This window comes from Rhincodon typus, chromosome 7, assembly GCF_021869965.1.
Source record: "Rhincodon typus isolate 14 chromosome 7, sRhiTyp1.1, whole genome shotgun sequence".
NCBI lineage: Eukaryota > Metazoa > Chordata > Chondrichthyes > Orectolobiformes > Rhincodontidae > Rhincodon > Rhincodon typus.
The window spans coordinates 41,095,702-41,117,347 of NC_063338.1; the positions used below are offsets into that span (position 1 = coordinate 41,095,702).

The following is a 21,646-nucleotide window of genomic DNA, read 5'->3' on the forward strand; positions in this document are numbered from 1 at the left end:
TCTATACCTCTCATCATTTTCCATTATAAGAAATGCCAGCTTGTATTTACATAGTTCCTCTAATGTAAAGGAAAATATCTCAGGGTGCTTCACAAAAGTGTAATTGAACAAGAATCAAAACTTAGCGGTGACTGAGCCCAGGAGGAGATATTAAAAGGAGTTATTTACCTAGCTTCTCATTAACATCTATCAAACACAGAGAGGAATAATCAAAAGCACTGACCTTAGGCACAAGTGATTCAGTGAACTCACCCTCAATTTTAAAAATGGTTTCCCTCAACAACTCACTCATCACTTTGATTCATTTTGATTGTTTGGGAGAAATTCAAATGGTAACTTGAATTCTTTACTGGAGGCTGTGTTACCTTTTAATGGGAGAAAATCAAAGCTTCCTTTTGCTTCAATTCTTTTGTTTTGTGGGCTGTTTAATGTGTTTCGTGCTTTTCCATGTTTTCTGTTTTTTTCTTTTTCAGTCTAATTAATGTATTTGTCACCATTTAACTTTCTGGTTTTGCTTTCCTTTTTTCATTTTGAACTGGATACTATTACTAAGAACAGCATTCTGCACTAGTTAAGCATGTGTCCATGTACGAAATGTTTGGTCTTCAGGTCAGTGGGATTGGAGGGTCTTGTCTGCTAAATGAGTCTGCATTAGTCTGGATACATTTTAACAACAACATTTTAATCAACATATTAACACAACATGGATCAACACCAAATCAGAGTGCCTTCTCTATGTAATCCCTTTCAGCTTATTTTAGACATGTGATGTTACATCATTACATCATGACCCCACAGGCTCTTAATGTCAAACCCATTACTTTCCATCACCCACAAGTCTTTGTTTCCGTTATTTACAGATATAGCCCATCACCCCCACCTCAATCTCAATCCAATTTGCTTCTGAGGATGATAGTATGGTACGCTTACTCTAAATTCCGCTTGCATGAGCATTCTTTGGATATTTATAGAGCTTTCAATGGTTCCTCTGTCATCTTCTGTCTTCTTCAGAATCATAGAAATACAGCCACTGTTTGGTTTCTCCTGATAGTACTTTGCACCAAATATAGAAACACATTGGCTGTTCCACCTTTTCAACATCAATTCATTCTTGATGTCTGTTTGGGATCCATGCTCCTTCTACTGGCTAAAGAATTACCAATTCGCTTGCTCAATAATAGTGATGATTGAAGTTCCTGGTTTGTTTCGCTCATTAAATCTCTTCACATTGTCTCACCCCTATCATGGTCTCCCAAAGTAATTTGTGATGTTAATTTCTTGGACAACAATGGATATTACATTCTTCTCCAATTAATAATTCTGCTGATGGTAATCTGTTCTGCAATGGTGATGACCTGAAACTCAATAGTGTCAAACCGGTATAGTTAGTCTGCGTCAGGAGTTATATTATGGTTCTGACCCCACATCCTACATTACCATCCACTTCCAGTGTGAGGTGAGCTCAGAATGCGGTGATTCTACATTTCCTGGCAATCCTTGAAAATTGTGTATTTGAGAACTGTGGTCAATTGTCAGGTACTACCATGTCAGGAATACTGTGAGTTTAATAGATTCATTTTAAAGATTTTATCACCGTGTCTATTGTAATACTGTGTAAGTTTTCAATCTCAATTCATTTGGAGTCATTGTTAATGATAAGAATATGATTTCTCCTTTAAACTTAAACAAGTTCATTCTGAACTTTCCCAAGATAATAATGGAAATGTCGACAACAGCGAAGTTTCTTCCTGTTTCTGACTCAATTGCACAGCTGCTGCAGTTTGCAATCATTTCTTCAATTGCTTAACTAATTCCTGGTCACCAAACTGACTATTGATATTTCTACATGACCTTGATGCAATTTTGAAGAATATCACTTTAGACTGCTTTCGGTATTACCAATCTTTTATTAAATACAAATCATCCATAATCAAGATGTTTTTGTTACTCAAGCTATTCTTTCAATATATAATCCCTACAATCCAGAAAGAGGCAAATCAGCCCATCAAGTCAGCACCAACCCTCCCAAGAGCATCCTACCCAGACCCAGCCCCCCATATGATCCCCGTAACCCCAAATTTACCATGGGTAATCCACCTAACTTGCACATCTTTGGACTGAGAGGAAACTGGCACAGACATGGAGAGAATGTGTAAACTCCATACAGTTGCCCAAGGCTGGAATCGAAACTGGATCCTTGGCATTGTGAGGCACTAGTGCTAATGACAGAGCCACCGTGCCACCCAATATAGGATTGCTAGGGATATGTGTGGATATATCCTTCCTGACAAAATCTTCTAATCTGTAGACATTCTTTGTTTCTGCTTTGACCTTCTTTGATATGCTGCAATGTTTTTCTCTCTGATGCTAGTAGGTTTTCCACTACTGAAGCTATAAAGTCTTTTATCTCTGCTACAAACTCCAAATCATGTTTCTCAGCCCCCTCAACTGGTGCTGTTCCATATTGGAAAAAGAATTTAGTAGCTTTTGATCTGTTTTGATCTTAAATCCCATCCCTATTGATGTAATTCATAATTCGAAAACTTCATGCATACCCACGTTGCTATTAGAAACTCTTGTTCAATTGTAATGTACTATAATTTCTATCAGTCATGGAAGCATAATGCATTGATCTTCTGTTCCCATCTTTCTGGACCCGATACAATATTACAACCAATTCTGCGGACAATGCACCTGCTGCTATTCATTTTAGTAATTGTGGGTTGTAATGTGCTAGAAACTCTGAAGAAGTTTTAAAATGCTTAATTTATTTCAAATAAATTCTTTCATCAACATTTCCAGCACTATTGTTGGCCATGTCTCCCATTGACTTGCTGATCAGTGACAAGTTAGGAATGAATTTCCCTATTTGATGATCATTCCTAAAAATCTTTGCAACTCTGATGTATTCCTCAGTTAAGGAACATCTCTGATCAGCTTTATTTACTGAAGAGAAACATTATGCCTGTGGCTTGCACTAAGAATTTGATCACAGGTTTTGCACATTCACATTCATTGCTTAGTATTCAGCTTGCCTCCTGCATTGTTTTCAGGACATCCTTAACTCTATGATAATTTTCCTCCTTTGTTGAACTGTGAATGAGGATATCATTCAAGTAGCATGCTAATCCTTTATTACGTTGGACCTTTGGAATATTTCAAATGGCAGTCGATTAGATAGTTTTAAAAAGAAGGGTGGTAAAATAATAGTTAACCATCTTGATTCCTGCTTTGAGGGTACTGACCAGTATCCAGTGCTTGGTGTTGCATTTGTCTGCAGTATTATGTGGTTTACCCATTCCTGAAAATAATTTTGAAAATGTTTCATTAAATGTTGCATTGCAGTCTTCCTCGAAAACTTTGTCTACTTTAGGGAATAGATAAGATAGAAGTAGAGAGGATGTTTCCACTGGCAGGTGAGGCTAGGACAAGAGGGCATAGCCTCAAGATTAGAGGGAGCAGATTTAGGACTGAATTGAGAAGGAACTTCTTCACCCAGAGGGTTGTTAATCTATGGAATTCCTTGCCCAGTGGAGTAGTTGACGCTACTTCAGTAAACGTTTTTAAAGATAAGGTAGATTTTTTTTGAACAATAAAGGAATTAAGGGATACGGTGAGAACGCGGGTAAGTGGATCTGAGTCCACGAAAAGATCAGCCATGATCTTATTGAATGGTGGAGCAGGCTCGAAGGGCCGGACGGCCTACTCCTGCTCCTAGCTCTTATGTTCTTATGAATGATCAGCTTTAATCTTGAGTATACTAACCTGTTGAGAAGTGAAACCTACTGATTCTGGAAGGCGTTAAGATGGTTATTTTATTCCTGTGCCTTTGTACTTTAGTCATGCCACGATCTGTCTTTTGAGTTTCAACCTTGTTCCTCCTGGCTTTTGCAGTTTAGTTGAAGAGGGTTTTACCTTGACCTGTTTAAATATTTTAACTTATCACACAAAATATTCATCCCTGTATCGGTGTCTAGTTTAAACTCTATAGAATGTCCCCTTACGCTAACAGTTATAACCATTAGCTACTATCTGGGTCATTAATCTCTCCTAGGCTGTCCAATACCTTGGTTTTCACACTCCTATTTCTTGGATCTCATTGTCTTAAATTTGATTTCCTTTACTTCCATTGCAAATTTAGAATGATAGTATTTCTTAAAATGACTGTGTCTACTACAGCTGTGGTATTCAGCTCCCCCTCCTGGGTAATCGTGTCACTTATGTGCCTATTTCCTGCCACTTTTGAAACATGTGAAAATGCCTGTTAGAAAAATGGCAACCAGGAGTATACCTTATATAATGTATTATATCATCCGCTGAAAAATGGCACATGCCATTGACACCCAAATGGCAGTCTCATATATTGGTCCAAACCCTTATGGGTATTAATTGTAGCACACTTCTGGGAATCCACATCTAACTGCAATTGCAAGTACCCATGGCTCACGTCCAGCTTTGTGAAGGACAGCCCCCTGCCAGCTTTGCGTATAAATCCTTTATAAGAGGGACTGGGTATTTATCCAGCTGCGAAAAGTGGCTTACTGTTTAACATCCCCACAAAGGCAAGCCAACCCATTCACCTTCACAATTGGTTTGACCGGTGCTGCCCATTCTGCAAACTGCACTGGTTTGATCAGTCCTTCACACTCCAGCCTCCTGATTTCCACCTCTACTTTTGCCCACAAGGCACAAGGCACTGGGCTTGCAGAATAGTGGAATTACTTCCTGGTCAACGTGCAAGGTGGCTTTGGTTCATTTGGTAGTCCCTAAACCTTCCTGAAAAACTTATGGGTATTTTATTAGTTCTTCACTCAGGCAACCATTTTCTAATTAAAAAATGTTGAGCCAATCAAAGTGAATCTTCCTCAACCAATTCCATCCCATCAAGCTTGGGCCTGAACCTTGTACTACAATCAGTGGTAACTGAACCAGCTGCTTCTCATATGAGACCAGAACTGCAGTTGTACCCTTAGTCTGTAAAGGTTCCCCAGTATACGTTCTCAATCTAGCCGAGGTCTTACTTAAACGTAAGGGTTAAAGTGCCGAGCAAAGTTTATTAAAGACTGGTTCTGCAATCACTGATACAGCCGCGCCACTATCAACCTCCATTAGAACTGGGTAACCAATTAATCAGATGTTTATTTTGATTGGTTCTGATTTGGATGTTGCTAAGCAATTTAACTGTTCCAAGCCAAATGTAGGTGGGCTTTCTAGGGTGTGCACTCTTCTGGATACCAGCCTATGAGTTCTCTTACTCAATTCAGGCCTAGTGGGACTTTTTTGCTGTCTTGAGCCCACATACCAGCAGCAACTACAATGGTTTGCTGGCCCAGATTTTAAAGAAAATGTTAACTGTTTGGCTGAAGCTTGGCTTTATTTTGGGGTTTTGCTGTGGACTAACCTAGAGTCCTTCTGTTTACAGTACGTCCTGAGAGAGGTTACGTGATTGCCTTCACTCAAGTGGTGTCCCTCAAGCTCAGTCAGCCTGGCACGTGTGTCTACTTCCATCAGCATACTCTGTAACTCATATGCTCCACTTACTGCATTTTCCAATGATAAAGCCAGTTGTACTGCCTGTTTGAAGTCCAGTTGGGCTTCAGCTAGTAGGTTTTGCATGGTTACATCATTAATCCCACATACCAAATGGTCTGTCAGGGTTAAGCCTCTGCCAGTCGTCTTAACCTCATCGAAAATCACGATACGGATTCCCCTGGATCTCGAACTGCTAAGTAAAACCAATAGCATCTCACAATTTGAGGAGGCTAGGGTCATAATATCCTTTAACTAAATCTGTCAACTCTTGAAAGGTTTTAGTATCTTGTGCCTCAAGAAACATTAGGCTCCTAATAACCGTAAAAGCTGTGGGTCCACAAGCTGTCAGGAAAACTACTCATTGCTTTTCATCTACCCCAATGTGATGTACCCAGAATAAATAATGCATTGTTTCCCTGTAATGGGCCTAGTCTTCAACAGCAGGATCGAACAAGTCAAACTTCCCAAATAATGGCATGATACCAGAAATGCTTACCTCAACTCAAAGACCACTGTTGCAAGCAAATTTCTTCAGGAATGCATTTTTTCTCTCATCGCCACTGAAATAACTCTACAAAGGCTGGTATGCTGCCACCAATCACCTTTTATTTATATGTGCATAGAACTTGTCACTGGTCCAGCTTCATCAGAGCCAGCTCTCAGAGTGAACAGACCTCTGTCATTCCTGTTTATATCTGTCAGCCAGGGCTCCCTGATTGGACCAGATTAACAGCCGCAATCAGAGCACTCATATTCTGAGAGAACTACCTGGCTGACCTCGTAGCAATCATTACATAAATTACTCAGAAGTATGGGAAAATTGCATGAACTGACAGTGTTTCTTCCATTTTTTGATAAGTCTTTCAACTGTAGTGAACAAAATCAAGGTCAAATTCTGAAGGGGAAATTAAGTAAAAATAATTTCACTGAAAAGCAATGCTTCTTAATGATAAAGATTTATTATCAACTTTTCTTCAGTATTCAATAACTTTTTTAAAATTACAATATTTGTAGAAGGCAGTATTTAATACTACTGAAATGACTGTAAATTTAGAACATTGAACAGCAAAAGCTGTAGCATCTACAAATAATTAATCTTGCACAGCTTTTAAGTCAACCATTTAAGCAAGAGAAGCAACAGCAGCTAAATTCAATGACAATAGAGAAAGATATTGCATCCACAAGCAGATTTAAAATCAAAAATACTACAGATGGGGAATTAAACTGGACTACATGGAAAGCACAATTTACGAAAATGGCTGTAGGATCACAGAAGAAATCCAGAGAAGAACAAGTGAAAATACTTGTTATTTCGTAGGTCTGATAGCAGGTAGTGTTTTAAAATAGCAGAATGTAAGAGAAGAAGCAGTGTCCTTTGATAATATTGTAACAGGTATAAAGTAACTAGCTATTAAGTACAATATAATAAACCTCTTTTGTTTATCGAGACTGAGCTGTCTTCTGTCGAGAGCTGAGGTGGCAATCCATCCCCATTTGGTATCAGTAACTAAAACTAAGAACAAGAAGGAGGATTGGTGGCAGTACATCTATCAGAGCATTTTGCATCATTCTAATGGACATGACCGCAACATATAATAAGGTTGTGATTGCATTGAAGGGGGTGCAGAGAAGACTCACCAGGATATTTCCTGGATAGAGCAGTTTAGCTATGAAGAGAGGCTCGACAAACTCAGGGTTTTTTTAAATTTGGAGCAGAGAAGTCTGAGGAGGGACCTGATAGAGGTTGTATAAGATTATGAGGGCCATGGACAAGGTGGATAGAAAGCAGTTGTTCCCACTAGTCGAAGGGTCAATAACAAAGGGGACATAATTTTAGTTTGAAAGTCAGGAGGTTTAGAGGAAACTTGAGGATTTTTTTTTTAACCCAGAGGGTGGGAGGGGTCTGGAATGCACTGCCTGGAAGGGTAGTGGAGATGGGTAACTTCACAATCTTTAAGAAGGACTTGGATGTGCACTTGCGGTGTCCTAACATTCAAGGCAATGTGCCCAGCCCTAGAAGGTGGGACACGTGTAGATGCAGTGTATTTTTGGTGGCACAGACTTGGTGGACTAAAGGACCTCTTCTGTACTGTATGATGGCAGTGTTGGTATCTGAACACACACTAGCATCTAATGTTCGTGCAGTACTAGTATTCGGGTTGAGAGTTGCAACAGTCAGAGTGTTGGGGACGCGTCATCACTGTTGCTGTTCCTCATACATCGGACTGCACTGATGCTGAAATGCTAGCAGCTCCTTTTTACCGTAAAGTATATATGAAGAAAGGGAGAGTGGGAGTGAGGGAAGGGGGAAAGAGAGGAAGGCAGACAGTCCACCTTTGCATTATCTGCAGCTTCCACTTCATGCCACGTTCATCCATCGCAGGATGACAATGAGGGTGAGGGTGAGTGCTGAGCTGCGATGAGACATGTACATTGTGCTGGATTGTCATGGAGCTGCATTGTGATTGGTGCACTGATGAAGGGCACTATGTCTTCAAGGATGCTTCAGATGGAGTTGTACAGGGTCTGACAATTCTCTCTGTTGCGCTGGTGATATCGAAGATTGAGGCAATAGCCTCAGTGATTGAAATGCACAGAGCTCAAGTGATGTGGCTACCACTGCTGACCAGCTGGAGCCCTCTGACGGCACAGAGAGATGGATGTGAGACTGGTGGTGTGTCTAATTTAGATGAGGTACCTAAACAAAAACCAAAAGTGCATCAGAGAAGTCATCAACTTGAAACGTTGTGCATAATCTGCCGCTCTCACTGGTGGAAAGCTTGCAGGTGGGAAGGGCATTTAATGAGGTGGGGTAGTGGTGTACTTGAAGCCCACCTCCTTCCCTCCTGCATCTGAATTAATTTCAGGTCTGGAGTACCCATGGGTGACCCATCTGCCTTGCCATCAGTTAACTGGTCAACCAGTGTCCTCTTGAACGCTTCATCCTACCACCACTGTGACTAACCCAGGAGCAAGCTAGACCTGTCAGCGTGCAAACATGAATAACATTTTCCCACTTGTTCGGCACTATCCCCAAAATGCCCCCCCACAAAACTGCCCCTTGATCAGAAGCAGTTAGGTCCTGGTCAAGGAACTAGAGGGACATCATGAAGGAAACAGGTCAAATAAGAGCCACTCCCATGTGTTCCCCCTCCCATCCTCTGCTGCCTTTCCCCACAGCCTCACCTGAACCTGGCTGACTGGCCCAGTGACTGCAATGTCATTTATCTTCGTCTGAGGGCAGAACTTGCTGCTTCTTCTGAACACACACAGTTCCGTTAGTGAGCAACCTCAAAAATATAAGCCTCATTTTGAATGATTAGAAGAGATCTTAAGCAGAAGAAAGGGCAAAGAATGACTCCCTTCAATTAACTTTCTTAAATTTCACCTTTTCCTTTTTTTGTAATATAGTTAAATTACACAGTATCACACACTCACCATTTCAACCTGTTCTAACCATTCTCATTGTACTCATTCACTCTGTTATAAATTCACTGTTCTGTATTCTCAGCCTTAGCTGAGCTGATGCTGTATCATTCCATAATTTACCCTGCAGAAACAAGTAGTGTCAACTCACAGCTACGTCGTATCTGATCAAAATTTCATAAAATCCGAAAGAACTGTGGATGCTGTAAAAAGTTCTGAGGAAGGGTCACCGGACCTGAAACATTAACTCTAATTTCTTCTTCACAGATGCTGCCAGACCTGCTGAGCTTTCCCAGCAACTTCTGTTTTTGTGTCTGATTAAAATTTGTTCAGTTATGCATCTATGGTTGACTGACAGTAAGTCTATCGCCTCTATGAATAGAACGTTGGATTACAATCAGTCTAAAAGGGAAGGAAATGCTTCAGCTGGAGATTACAGCAAGGATGGCTGAAACATTCCGGTTTCTATTACATTTAAATGAGATAATCTCTTATTCTTCTAAGTTTAAGGATTTGAGCTCTTTCTACTCAATATCACTTCATTGATTATTGCAGGAATCAATCTAGTGAAGCATTACTCCATCTCTTCTGAGGTTTAATCCTTAGAAAAAGAGTCCAAAACTAATTAGAGATAGTAGGAACTGCCGATGCTGAAGAATCTGAGATAACACGGTGTAGAGCTGGATGAACACAGCAGGCCAAGCAGCATCAGAGAAGCAGGAAAGCTGACATTTTAGGTCTGGACCCTTCTCCCAGACCCAAAATATCAGCTTTCCTGCTCCTCTGATGCTGCTTGGCCTGCTGTGTTCATCCAGCTCTACATCTTGTTATCCCAAAACTAATTAGATTTCTGCCTTCTGCAGGAGCCTCGTTAATATTTTGATTTTAGTATGTTAAACTTTAAAGGGACCTGGAAATGATCACAGTAGCTATGAATGAAATGATTTACTCCTGGATTTATTTTGTGTTACATGTTCAACAAATGTGGAATTTGAAACAAATTTTGAAAGTAATGTCATCTAGATAAGGAAGAAGAGGCAGGCCAGAATAGATCTTTTGGGGATCCAGAGATAGCAGTTCTATGATGTATAGTATGGCCGTTACTTGAGGTGCTTTGGCTGTAACTTAATAGTTACATTGGATACATAAATTATGGACAGTTTTCTTTTGCATGAGTAGTAATAGAATTGAGAGTCATAATTCAAGTCAAGATGCAGTAATATACAAATATCAGCATGCAGCCCAAGGGGTAAAGACTTGTTCAGTGAATATTATTTTAAGCTGCATTCAGTGCAAAGTTTCCTTTAAGCTTTGCATAAAGAAACATAACCAAGTGTAAGATGCTATCCCAAGGACATTCATTATAAAATGTGTAAGTTTTTTTAAGATTGTATGAGTAGCAAAGAATTTTAATTGTAAACATGTATAAAGTAATGGTGGATTCTCATTCCTTGATTAACCTGAAAAGTTTTCTGAAAGTTCCACTGCACTATTTCCAAATGCATGGTATGAAAGAGCTGTCACTAACCTTGGCACAAACCTCTGTCTAGTACAGAACTCCAAACCGACTTTTTTGGGAGTTTCTGCAGAGCACCAAAGACAGCCTCCCTCAATTGGATCTCTTCTGCTGGGAAAATCTCAATGTGCTAGAAACCCAGTTGGTTCCATGGTCAACTGCACTCTTTGTAATCCTGCTTCCAGCTTTTCAACAAAATGAAAGGCTGCTTCTTAAAGCTGGGGAAACAAAATATGTGCATTACATCATCAGTAGAGACAGACAAGGTGCAGTCACTCCCAAAGGGGCTCATTACCAACAGCCTTACTTTGGTTGCCAAGCACGCTTTACATTTCAAGCAAAGCTCTTCTCTAATACTTTGATGTTGAGGATTATTTACATCAATCTTTAGCTCAGTGATCAACATCAAGACTTTACAGTGTTGTCAAACCAGTATTTTGATATTAGAGCAACGTTAAGAGAAATGTAACCAGTTTAGTAAGATTGTTTTTTCAAGGTGGTTTACCATCTGAATTTGGATTAACCATTTATTCTGCAAACATTCTGTGTACCAAAATTCTTAATTCGTGGATCGAATCATTGAAGTTGTGGAAAGACTTACAACACTGTAAGTGAATTCCTGTTACATCAATAGCCATACTGAGTGATTACACATGTCTATAGGACTCCAAGTACTGTTCTATCAATTATAATTTCTCTTGCATCCAGAATCATTTGTCACACTCTTGAATTGGGTATAAAAATTTCCTGTACTGCATAATGCATAAACGAGTGTTCAACTGGTCTGTTGTGTAACGAGAAGACATTGTACCCTAATTATATCACCTGACTGAGTTTGTCAAATGTCACAACTTTAAACAGACTAAGTTATTATAGCTGCTTGAAGTTCACATTTTACAAACAATCTACTCACTTGTCTTGCAAATTCAAAATAAAGTAACTGAGACACCCATGATTGAGGACAGATGATCACAAAAATTGAAGTTAATTGTGCTAACTCTCAATGTGGTGCGATTCTTAATCAGAAGAACTTACTTTCCTTTTCTTAAATAATACCCAGGCTCTGGTGAAGGTCAATGCAAAACTGAAGCCAATGCTACATGGGATTAAAAGAAACAGGTGCAAGTGGGAGGAGATGCACCGAAAAAGACAAGGGAGCAAAGACAACGGCAGCTGCAGTATATCCACGCAGGACATCAGTTAAAACCCCAGGCATCGGCTTGTGAGGATCAGCTTGACTTGGCCATAATTCAACTGGATCAAAAATTCTTCAGTTGTGATTTGCAAGGGTGATTGGCACAGCTGAAATCCCCACTGAGTTGCTGCAGGATGCAGCATCCCTTTGCTCCCAATTGAGAGAGAGAAAACAATAAATAAGTAATGCAATGCAACTATCCAGTTGAATGCTTCCATCTGAAAAAAAACTGTTAGGAAGTGCAGAAAGTTTCTTCAGTGGTGCACAGATAATGTAGCTTCATCCAGCGGTACTAGTTGCTAAGGGTTTGCTGTCTTCTGCAAAAAAGTATGAACATGATAAGCAGGTTTAATGAACATCTATTATTTAAACACCAGGATAGAGGACTGGAGTTTTCTGTGCATCCTTTGTTATTCTGCATCAGCCAAATCTGCTATAAGCCAGTTATTGCCTGCCTCTATGTTCTCGTAATGCTGGAATGTTCTTGTGGTATTGTTTTCTATTTTGCAGATACTTTTCTGAAAAGTTTTCTATTTAATTCTTCTCAATGTGAGGATGCGTCGAAATCAGTTCTCTGTAGTGAAGAAAATGTGAATGATAAATGTATGGAGGCAAAACCCTTTTACATGCAATCTTTGGCAGGTGGAGCTGTGGTGGTTAGGAAGTATCTGTAAGAGAATGTGAGAACACAGCTTTGCTTTTTGCTAAAAGCAAGACCATTTTTACATCAGTCGTGGTTGAAGTTGTATGTTAAACAGAATGCATAAGGAAGCAAATCAAATCGGAGCTGTACAATTAGCAGGCATGGGATTTTGTCAGCATGAAAAATTCATACCAAACAACAAAGATCCTTCAGCTCCATGTGACTTTTCTCACAGCTAAAGAGTCAGAGGGATCACTACCAGGGTAGAAACTGAACTGGCTACTTATGCCTATAAGTTGCCACGCTTGATTTTAAGAACTCTGCACGCATTTCACATTTGCAAAATGTGGGAAAACATTTGCAAGATTATTAAACCTATTTTTGTGAGGAGGCCATGATTGATTATTTGTTTTGGAGTTATGAACATATTGATTTCCATCATCCCTGCACTATCTATTTGTTGTTGCAAATACGTTTTTGAAGGTACTACCTTTTCACTTTTCCCAATGAGATCTGATTACCAATCAGATTCCTTCTAAGAATACTATTAATCTTCATGATTCTGAGAACAGAATGGAATTGATTATCAGCTAACATTCGTAACAATTGCCTAAACAGTGACCCTCGATGGGTTCCCAAAGTCTGCTGATTTGGTAGCACTTCCCCAAATCCCCTCTCTGGGTTTTGTGTGCAAGAAATAAGGCTAAGACTACAATGTGGTCTTGAGGCAGAGATGCCATCTAGGCTCTGTTTGCCTGCTCGAGTATGTACAAAGAATCTCATTTTAAAGATGAGTCCTAGCTAATATTTGCCTCTCATTAAAATTATTTAAAATTTGATGATTATCACATTGCTATTATAGAGATTTACTGTGCACGAACTGAATGCCACGTTTCCTACATTACCACAATTACCACTTTACTACCTTTAAAGTACTTTGAGATGTCTGGTGATCATGAAAGACATTATTTAAATGCAGGCCTTTCTTTCTTACTGTAGCAGTTCAAAACATAAACCCATTCTTTAAAGAACCCACCCACAACTAGACACCTTATCTAGTCCAGCATGTGCATCTACATTTATAATCCCTTTCTACATAACCCTCATTCTACCGTCAGAAAGCTTTAACATTTGAATTATTATTTTAATGTCATCTGATATGATTTTAATTCTGTTTCTTACCTCGTTTATTTGTTTTGATTAACTCCTGATAATATGTAACACTAGACAAATAAGAGGCCAGCTATGAAGAATACAAAAATCATCAAAACCTGAAATATCCCATCCCCAGATCTTTAACCTATTTTTCTAATCAACCTGTTCAGAGATGTTATTACACACCTCTGGAGCAAGTGGGACTTGAACCCACGTCTCTTGGTCCGGCGGTAGGGACACTACCACAGAATACATGATACAGATCTTTAAATCCACAAGAATCAACAAGTATATAATGGTACAAATTAGGACGTTTGCTGGACTCTGTATTGTCAGTGATCAAATGATTAATGTTAAATTCCCCAATTTTCTTTTGTTAAAGATAATAAAAGATGATATTGAAACCAAAACTGAAAAGAAGTGTCTCTTTTATTAATTAAATGTGTTACATATGTTTGTAAGTTAATTTCCATTTTATTGTATCTTCTGCCTTTTATGGCGCAATCTTAATGGACAAAAGTCTTTGGTTTGTATATTTTCAAATAATGATTCTGGTGCAGTAGTACCTCAGTTGCAAGGCTGTGCACATAGCCAGGAAAACAAGCCCAAACACAGTAATAGATTTGACGAATTCATCATCTAAAATTAGGAATTCCTTGTTAACCTTGCGGTTTATTTGTGTCTACTGTTTCTAGCAGGAAAACTGGAAAAACTGTTTCAATACTGACTCCTACTGGAAGGGAAAAGTATCACAAAGGGGAGCAGCCACACTTGGCACAATTCTTCAGTGTGTGGAACGTAAAAAATTTGATCCTTTGGCCATTCCCTTTCAAGCAATTGCACCTTCATCTTTCTGTCTGAGGAAAATGTCCACATTAGAATTATTGAAACATGGCATAAATATTTCCCTATTTAAGAATGCACTGTTTCAGGAAGGAATCAATCCTCTTTTTCCCCGAGAAAATGCTTTATCTATAATATTTTCCTTAGTATTTTCTTTTCTGCATACTCTGCATTTACTTAATGCTATTTTCTTTACTCAATGTCTGTTCATGAGATCGTTAAATAAATGGCTAACACATTTTCATGTTCATTAAATTGAATATTCAACAGGCTTGATTGGGTTTGAGTTAAAAGGACAGGCTGGATAAGCTGGGACTTTTTCACTGGACTTCGGAGGTTGAGGAGTGACCTTTTCAAAGTTTATAAAATCATGAGGGGCTTTGAAAAGATGAATAGCAAAGGTGTTTTCCCTAGGGACAGGAAGTTAAAAACTAGGCGGCATAATTTTAAGCTGAGAGGAAAAAGATTTAAATGGGAGCTGAAGGGCAATGTTTTCACACACAGGGTGGTTTGTATGTGGAAAGAGCTGCCAAAGGAAGTGGTAGATGCAGGTACACTTACAACATATAAAAAACATTTGGACAGGTACATGAATAGGAAAGGTTTGGATGGATATGGGCCAAACACAGGCAAATGGGACTAATTTAAGTTGGGAAACCTGGTCGGCCCATTGATGAGTTGTCCCGAAAGGTCTGTTTTGGTGCTTTATGACTCTATGACTCTGATGTGCATATGGACTTCCATAGAACCATAGAAATGATACAACGCAGAATGGGACCATTCAGCCCATCTTGCCAATGCCAACCCAAACACACGCAGAATCCCTTTCTAATCCCTTTGTCCTGCACACAGCCCACAGCCCTTTAGCTTACACCACTTTGGGTGCAGATCCAGGTACTTTTTAAAAGAGTTTACGGTCTCTGCCTCCACCATCAAGTCAGGCAGCAAATTCCAGGCACCCACCACCCACTGCATAAAATAATTTTTCTTCATGTCCCCTCTAATCCTTCTGCCACTGCACTACCCTCATTGATCTTGCTTGTCACTTCCTCAAAGAATCCAATTAAATTTGTAAGGCATGACCTTAACAAAACCATGCTGAGTATTCCTGACTAGTCGATGCCTTTCTAAGTAAGAGTTTATCCGATCTCACAGGATTGATTCTAACAATTTGCACACCACCGAAGTAAAACTAAATGGCCTACAATTGCTTGGCATTTCTTTTGTACCTATCTTAAAAAATAGAACCACATTTGAATTCCTCCAGCACCTTAAGTGTGTCTAGTGAAGATTGGAAAATAATCCTCAGAGCATCTACTATTTCCTTCCTCACCTCATTCAATATCCTAGGGAGCAATCCGTCTGGCCCTGGTGACTTATTCACTTTCGAGAATTCCAACTTCTCCAACACTTCCTGTCTCGTTATGATTATTTGTCCAATACTTCACACAGCTTCTCTTGAATTACTATATCCACATCATTCCTTTCCTTTATGAATACAGAGACAAAAAAATCATTTAAAATTCTTCCCATAACCTTTGTATCTTCACACTAGTTCCATTCTTCATCTCTGATAAATCTCACTTTTTTTAACTATCCTTTTTGCTCTTGATATATTGATAAAATATCTTCCAAAAGGCATTTGACAAAAGGTTATATTACAGGCTTGTCAAAAACATTGAAGCTCATGGAAATAAAATAGCAGTATGATTGCAAAATAGTCTAATTGGAAGGAGAAAGAGAGTAGTAGGAAATGGTTATTTTTCATACTGGAGGGAGGTATACAATTGCACTCTAAGTGGGTGGTTACTAGCATCACTCCTTTTGAAATATATATTATCGCTTTGGACTTAGCTATGCAGCGCAATATTCTGAAACTTGCACAAGACACAAACTTGAAATTGCAATAATCATACCAGTCACCAGGGCCAGACGGATTGCTCCCTAGGATATTGAAGGAGGTGAGGGAGGAAATAGTAGATGCTCTGAGGATTATTTTCCAGTCTTCACTAGACACAGGTAAGGTGCTGGAGGAATGCAAATGTGGTTCTATTTTTTAATCATACCAGGCGAATGTGTGGCACTTGAAATTTAATGGAAAGAAGTGTGATGTAATACATATTTGTAGGAAATGCAATAAAGTCACCATAGTCTTACCTGCTCTCTCATTAGACCTGAGATGACTGGTGATGGTTTAACCTGAGGGTCACCACGCCTCAGGTGAGGGAGAAGCTTAGAAGGAGAGTCCTTCATAGTAACCTCAGCCAGTGCAGGAATTGAATGCACCCTGTTAGCATCACTGCATTTGCAAACTAGCCATCAAGCCCATGGAGCTAACCAACTCCCTAAATAATTGAATAACTATAAAATAATGAATACAATTCTAAAATAGGTGACGGAACAGAAAGAACTGGGGTATGAGTGCACAAATCGTTGAAGATGGCAAGGAAAGTTGAGAAAATCATGGGAAAGGCATACAGGACCTTGGACATTATCAACAGGGAGATAAAGCACAGATGTTATGGAGTCTGGTCTGTCTGCACTTGGGAAATGACTGGCAAAATGCACCCCTGTGACTTTACAGGGAATTTCTGTCCTTTCACACAGGGTCTGGTTAGCAGTGCATGCTTTAAGCTGCGAGGACTGTGGGAGCCGAAGCAGGTTTAGAGGTCTCCAATATTTCTAACCAGCTTCCAACATCATTTAAATTTCCCCAAACCTTCCATCCTAAAATTTCTCATGCCACCCCTCAGTCCTTCATGCCTCATACTCTCCCCATGAACTAAAGGATGGCAGCAGAGGACATTTTTTGTTATATTTGCTTAATAATTTAGAGTACTTCCTCTTTTGGAAAATTATTGTAATGTTTGTGAATCATTACACAATGCTGGTTGGTGTACGGTCTGCCTACCTTTACAGACTGATGTCTAAGATAAATCACAGCATTAACATACATGTGCATTGCAATACAGCAACCAATAGTGACGACTGAAGATGTGAAAATACACTTGACTTTCAGATTGGTCGCAATTCCTCAGCAAGCTTTCCACTTTCTTCATGAACTATCAACTCGAGTGTTTTATCCAATTCAGAACTGTATACATTAGGGAAGCTGTGAATGCATTAGAGAGGGTGCAGCAAAGATTGACGAGAATGGTTCCAAGGACTTTAGTTAATGAGAGAATATGAAAAGCTGCAGTTGTAGAGCAGAGGTAGTTGACAAGAGATTTGCTAGAGGCATGCAAAATTATGTATGATAAAGACTGAATAAATAGAAGGAAATTTTCCATTGGCAGAAAAGTCAAAAACCAGGGGATACAGATTTATATTGAGCGACAGAAAACCCAAGCACAAGGTAAGGAGAAACTTCTTTATGTAGCAAATGGTTGTGATCTGAAATGCAGCTTAAAAAGGTGGTGGCGGCAAATTCAGTGAAAGCTTTCAGAAGTGGCCCTTGATAATTGCTGTACATGAAGGAATTAGAGTGTGGGGGGAGTGGGGGAGAGCTGCTGGCGATTGTGAAACTAGTTAAGTGCTATTTAAGAGGTCTAGCATGGGCTCAGTGGACCCAATGGCCTCTTTCTGCGCCTTAACCAATTTATGATTCCAAGCTCAAACACACAGTTATGTGTAAGCACACAGAATCCATAATAATGATGTTTTTCGACACAATTGTACAAATTGTATGTCAAGATTACTGTCTGTAGATATGTAAATCATATAACTAATGTTAATGAAATGTTTCAAGACAGGCTTATCATATCTTCATTTTGCTAAGTAACTCTTAAATGGACTAGCCCTTAAGTTGGTATTGGTTTGTTTTGCCTTAAAGTTCACTATTAATGACACTAGTCTCAAGATTAAAGAGAGGAATTGCAACCTTTGGCACTCTATTGTTTTTGAGAGATGAATGCTGGTTCAGTCTCTTTGAATTATTCCCTTGCCTTTAGTTGGTGAGATTCCACCCACAGCACTACCCGCTTCTGCTTCAGGTGCTAAAATGTCCTGGGTTACAGTTTCACAGAGAACAGCAACCATCTGGATAATTAACCTGACTGGCAGTTCCTTTCCCATGTGTGGGTTTAGCTGAACTTCAGCTCCAGACCTCCATATCCATAAGACTTCCTTTCTTACCACTTTCCAGCAGAACAACAAGAACAAAGAACAAAGAAAATTACAGCACAGGAACAGGCCCTTCGGCCCTCCAAGCCTGCGCCGATCCAGTTCCCCTATCTAAACCTTTCACCTATTTTCCAAGGATCTGTATCCCTCTGCTCCCTGCCCATTCATGTATCTGTCTAGATATATCTTAAATGACGCTATCGTGCCCGCCTCTACCACCTCTAATGGCAACGCGTTCCAGGCACCCACAACCCTCTGCGTAAAGAACTTTCCACGCATATCTCCCTTAAACTTTTCCCCTCTCACCTTGAAATCGTGACCCCTAGTAGTTGAGACCCCCACTCTGGGAACAGGTTCTGTTCTGGTTGACTTTTCTTTACCTCCCCTCCTAAGACAATTGGTGGTGGTTTAAACTGAGGGCTAGCATGCCTCAGGTGAGGGGAGAGGCTGAAAAGGAGAATCCTTCAGCTGGTACAGTCCTGAAGAAGGGTACTACCCAAAACGTTGACTGTTCCTTTCCTCCAGATGCTGTCTGGCCTACTGTGTTCTTCCAGCCTCCTGCTTGTCTGTCTCAGTACAGGAATGGAACCTATGCTGTTGGCACCTACTCTCCATCACAAACCAACTGTCCAGCCAACTGAGCTAACCAATCACCTTGAACAAACAAAATAAATCTTAGCAATTGGCATAATGCCCACAAAAAGCAAATTACCATTCAAAGGGTTTTGGTGCACACAAAGTTCTCTGATTTAGGACCTTAATACAGAGCAAAGTCCAGTCGTAAATGCCAAATAGGTCACAAATGAATGGTTAGTTGCTTTCATTTCTCAAAAATGCAAATCTCTCTTGGAAATCCTATCTTTATTCTGTGCATTTGTAAGCAAGCTCTAATACTATAAATGATTGTACCAAATGATGTATCAATGATCCTCTCTCTAGAATACCTAGGGTAAAGATATGGAAAATATCTTGTTTGTCCAATACATCCAATGCAGCACAAGGTTTCACAAAGTTGTTCATTGCTATCAATTTTTCAAAATCAATAAATGCTTCTCAATAATCATTGTAGGAAATCCATCATTGTATTACAACTCCTATCTGATTTCTAATTTCATTCATCCATATTGTTGAGTAACCAGCCATAATGCCAGTGTTCATGTGATAAATGTTACCCTCATCCCAAAGAGGGCAACCGGCTCACTTGCCCTTTGCCCTCACACAGGAGAGGATACCCTCCCAATAACCTGCACCCCTTTACTTTAACCTCGACATGTCGTAGCTTCCATTCGTTTCACTTCCCTCACCTGCCAACCTGCCCTCCACTGCCAAAAACCAGAAGGTCAGGATCAAAGATGTAACAGTGAGTATGGTAAATGATCATAGAGTCATACTGCACAGAAACAGACCCTTCGGTCCAACCAGTCCTTGTCGACTATAATCTCAAGTCAAACGAGTCCCACCTGCCCACATTTGGCCCATATCCCTTCAAACATTTCTTATTCACGTATTTATCCAAATGTCTTTTAAACACTGTAACTGTACCCGCATCCACCACTTCCTCCGGAAGTTCAGTCCACATATGTACCACTGTGTGTAAAAAAATTACCCCTCATGTTTTTAAAATCTTTCTCCTCTCACCTTAAAAATGTCCCCTAGTCTCGAAACCCCTACCCTAGGGAAAAGACACCTGCCATTCACCTTATCTATGCTCCACATGGTTTTATAAACCTCTGTAAAGTCACCCAACCTCCTATGGTCCAGTGGGAAAATGTCCCAGCCTATCCAGCCCGAACCATACATCGAAGGTACACTGATTAGGTTTATGTAATTTTTATGAATTCACTGGTTAGTTTAAATGCCCTGAAATTATTTTTGACACATACTTAATTAGAGACTTGAAATGTACTTGGATCTCTAAAATTCCACCTTACAGCTTGGTCAACTGTCAGCTTTCTTTCTATTAGTATGTTGTTTGTAATTTTCTACTTTATGTTATGATCTCATCTGACAATAATACTGGATATATCAGGTCTAGATAAGACCTGGCTTGATAGACCATAAATTTTAATTTTGCAATTTGTTTACCAAGGCGCTGAACATATTCACAAGAGGCTGTCAAAGTATATTTAAGAAAAAAAATGGTTAAAAGTTCATTACAGAAAAGGTAAACATAAACTATGTTATTCCATAAGAACTATTTTGAAATGAACTACAACATTTAAAAGGCATCTGGATGGGTACATGAATAGGAAGGGTTTAGATGGATAAGGGCCAAATGCTGGTACTAGGTCAGATTGGGATGTCTGGTTGGCACAGATCAGTTGGACCAAGCGATTTGTTTCCATGCTGTATGATTCCATGACCTTATAACTCATTACGTTAATCATAAAGATTTAAACACACAATATAGAAGTACAATTCAAACTTAAAGCCTCCTTCCTCCATTTTAGAACCCAAGTTTCCAACCAGTAATAATAAACCACTAACTTCACAACAAATGGAACTTAAGAGTTACTGAATCTTTAGTTTAGAAATCAATTCAACACTGTCCAGTTCACATCAAACACTTTCCAGCTGGTTTTGAGGGAACCGTGAAATTGTAAGCTTTGGGCGAATGGGATTTCAACTTCAGATTAAAGAAACAAATGCAGCTTGTGGGGAAAAGAGCAATCAATCAAAAAAGCTTTGGTTAATGTGTCAATTTAGAGTTAAATTCAACATAACAACATTGCAGTATGTTTTGGGTTGCAGCAGGCGTTGTTTACATTATTTGCTAGATTGGAAACAAATGGAATGAGAATCGAATTTATCACCAGTAAAATGAAGGACGGAGGTAGAGAACATACTTCACTATGATTAGTTATAGGAAACATTGAATGCTTTCCCACAGTTTTTTGTTAACACAATAGATATACCATGATTTAAAACAGAATAAGTTCAGTATCTAAAGAGAGAGACTAACAACACACAAGGGCAAAGAGATGCGTTTAAAGCAGTTTCCATCCAGTTGGAAAAGCTCAAATCTTTAGGAGTTCTTTTTGTTGTTTACAACCAAGTATATGTGACAAGTGCCAACACCTAGCCAACTGAATTGGGGAAGGGAGTTAAGAAGAGAAAATCACAGGCATTCCTGTCTCTTAATATTTTATACAAATTAAAGATTCTGTCTATACTCCATGAAGACAGTTTCCTGGCATTTATATACTTATTTTGC

At 39.4% G+C, this 21,646-nt stretch overlaps 1 protein-coding gene across 1 annotated transcript in view; it reads left to right on the top strand.

Annotated features, from left to right (window-relative positions):
* The window catches only part of LOC109932547 (dual 3',5'-cyclic-AMP and -GMP phosphodiesterase 11A-like), a 293,291-nt gene extending 280,659 nt beyond the window's left edge, over positions 1-12,632 (top strand). Inside the window, exon 20 of the mRNA XM_048599206.1 lies at positions 11,535-12,632. Within this exon, the coding sequence (XP_048455163.1) occupies positions 11,535-11,678 (144 nt within the window). The 3' untranslated portion in view covers positions 11,679-12,632. The remainder of the gene's footprint in view (positions 1-11,534) is intronic.
* Positions 12,633-21,646: the final 9,014 nt, after the last annotated feature.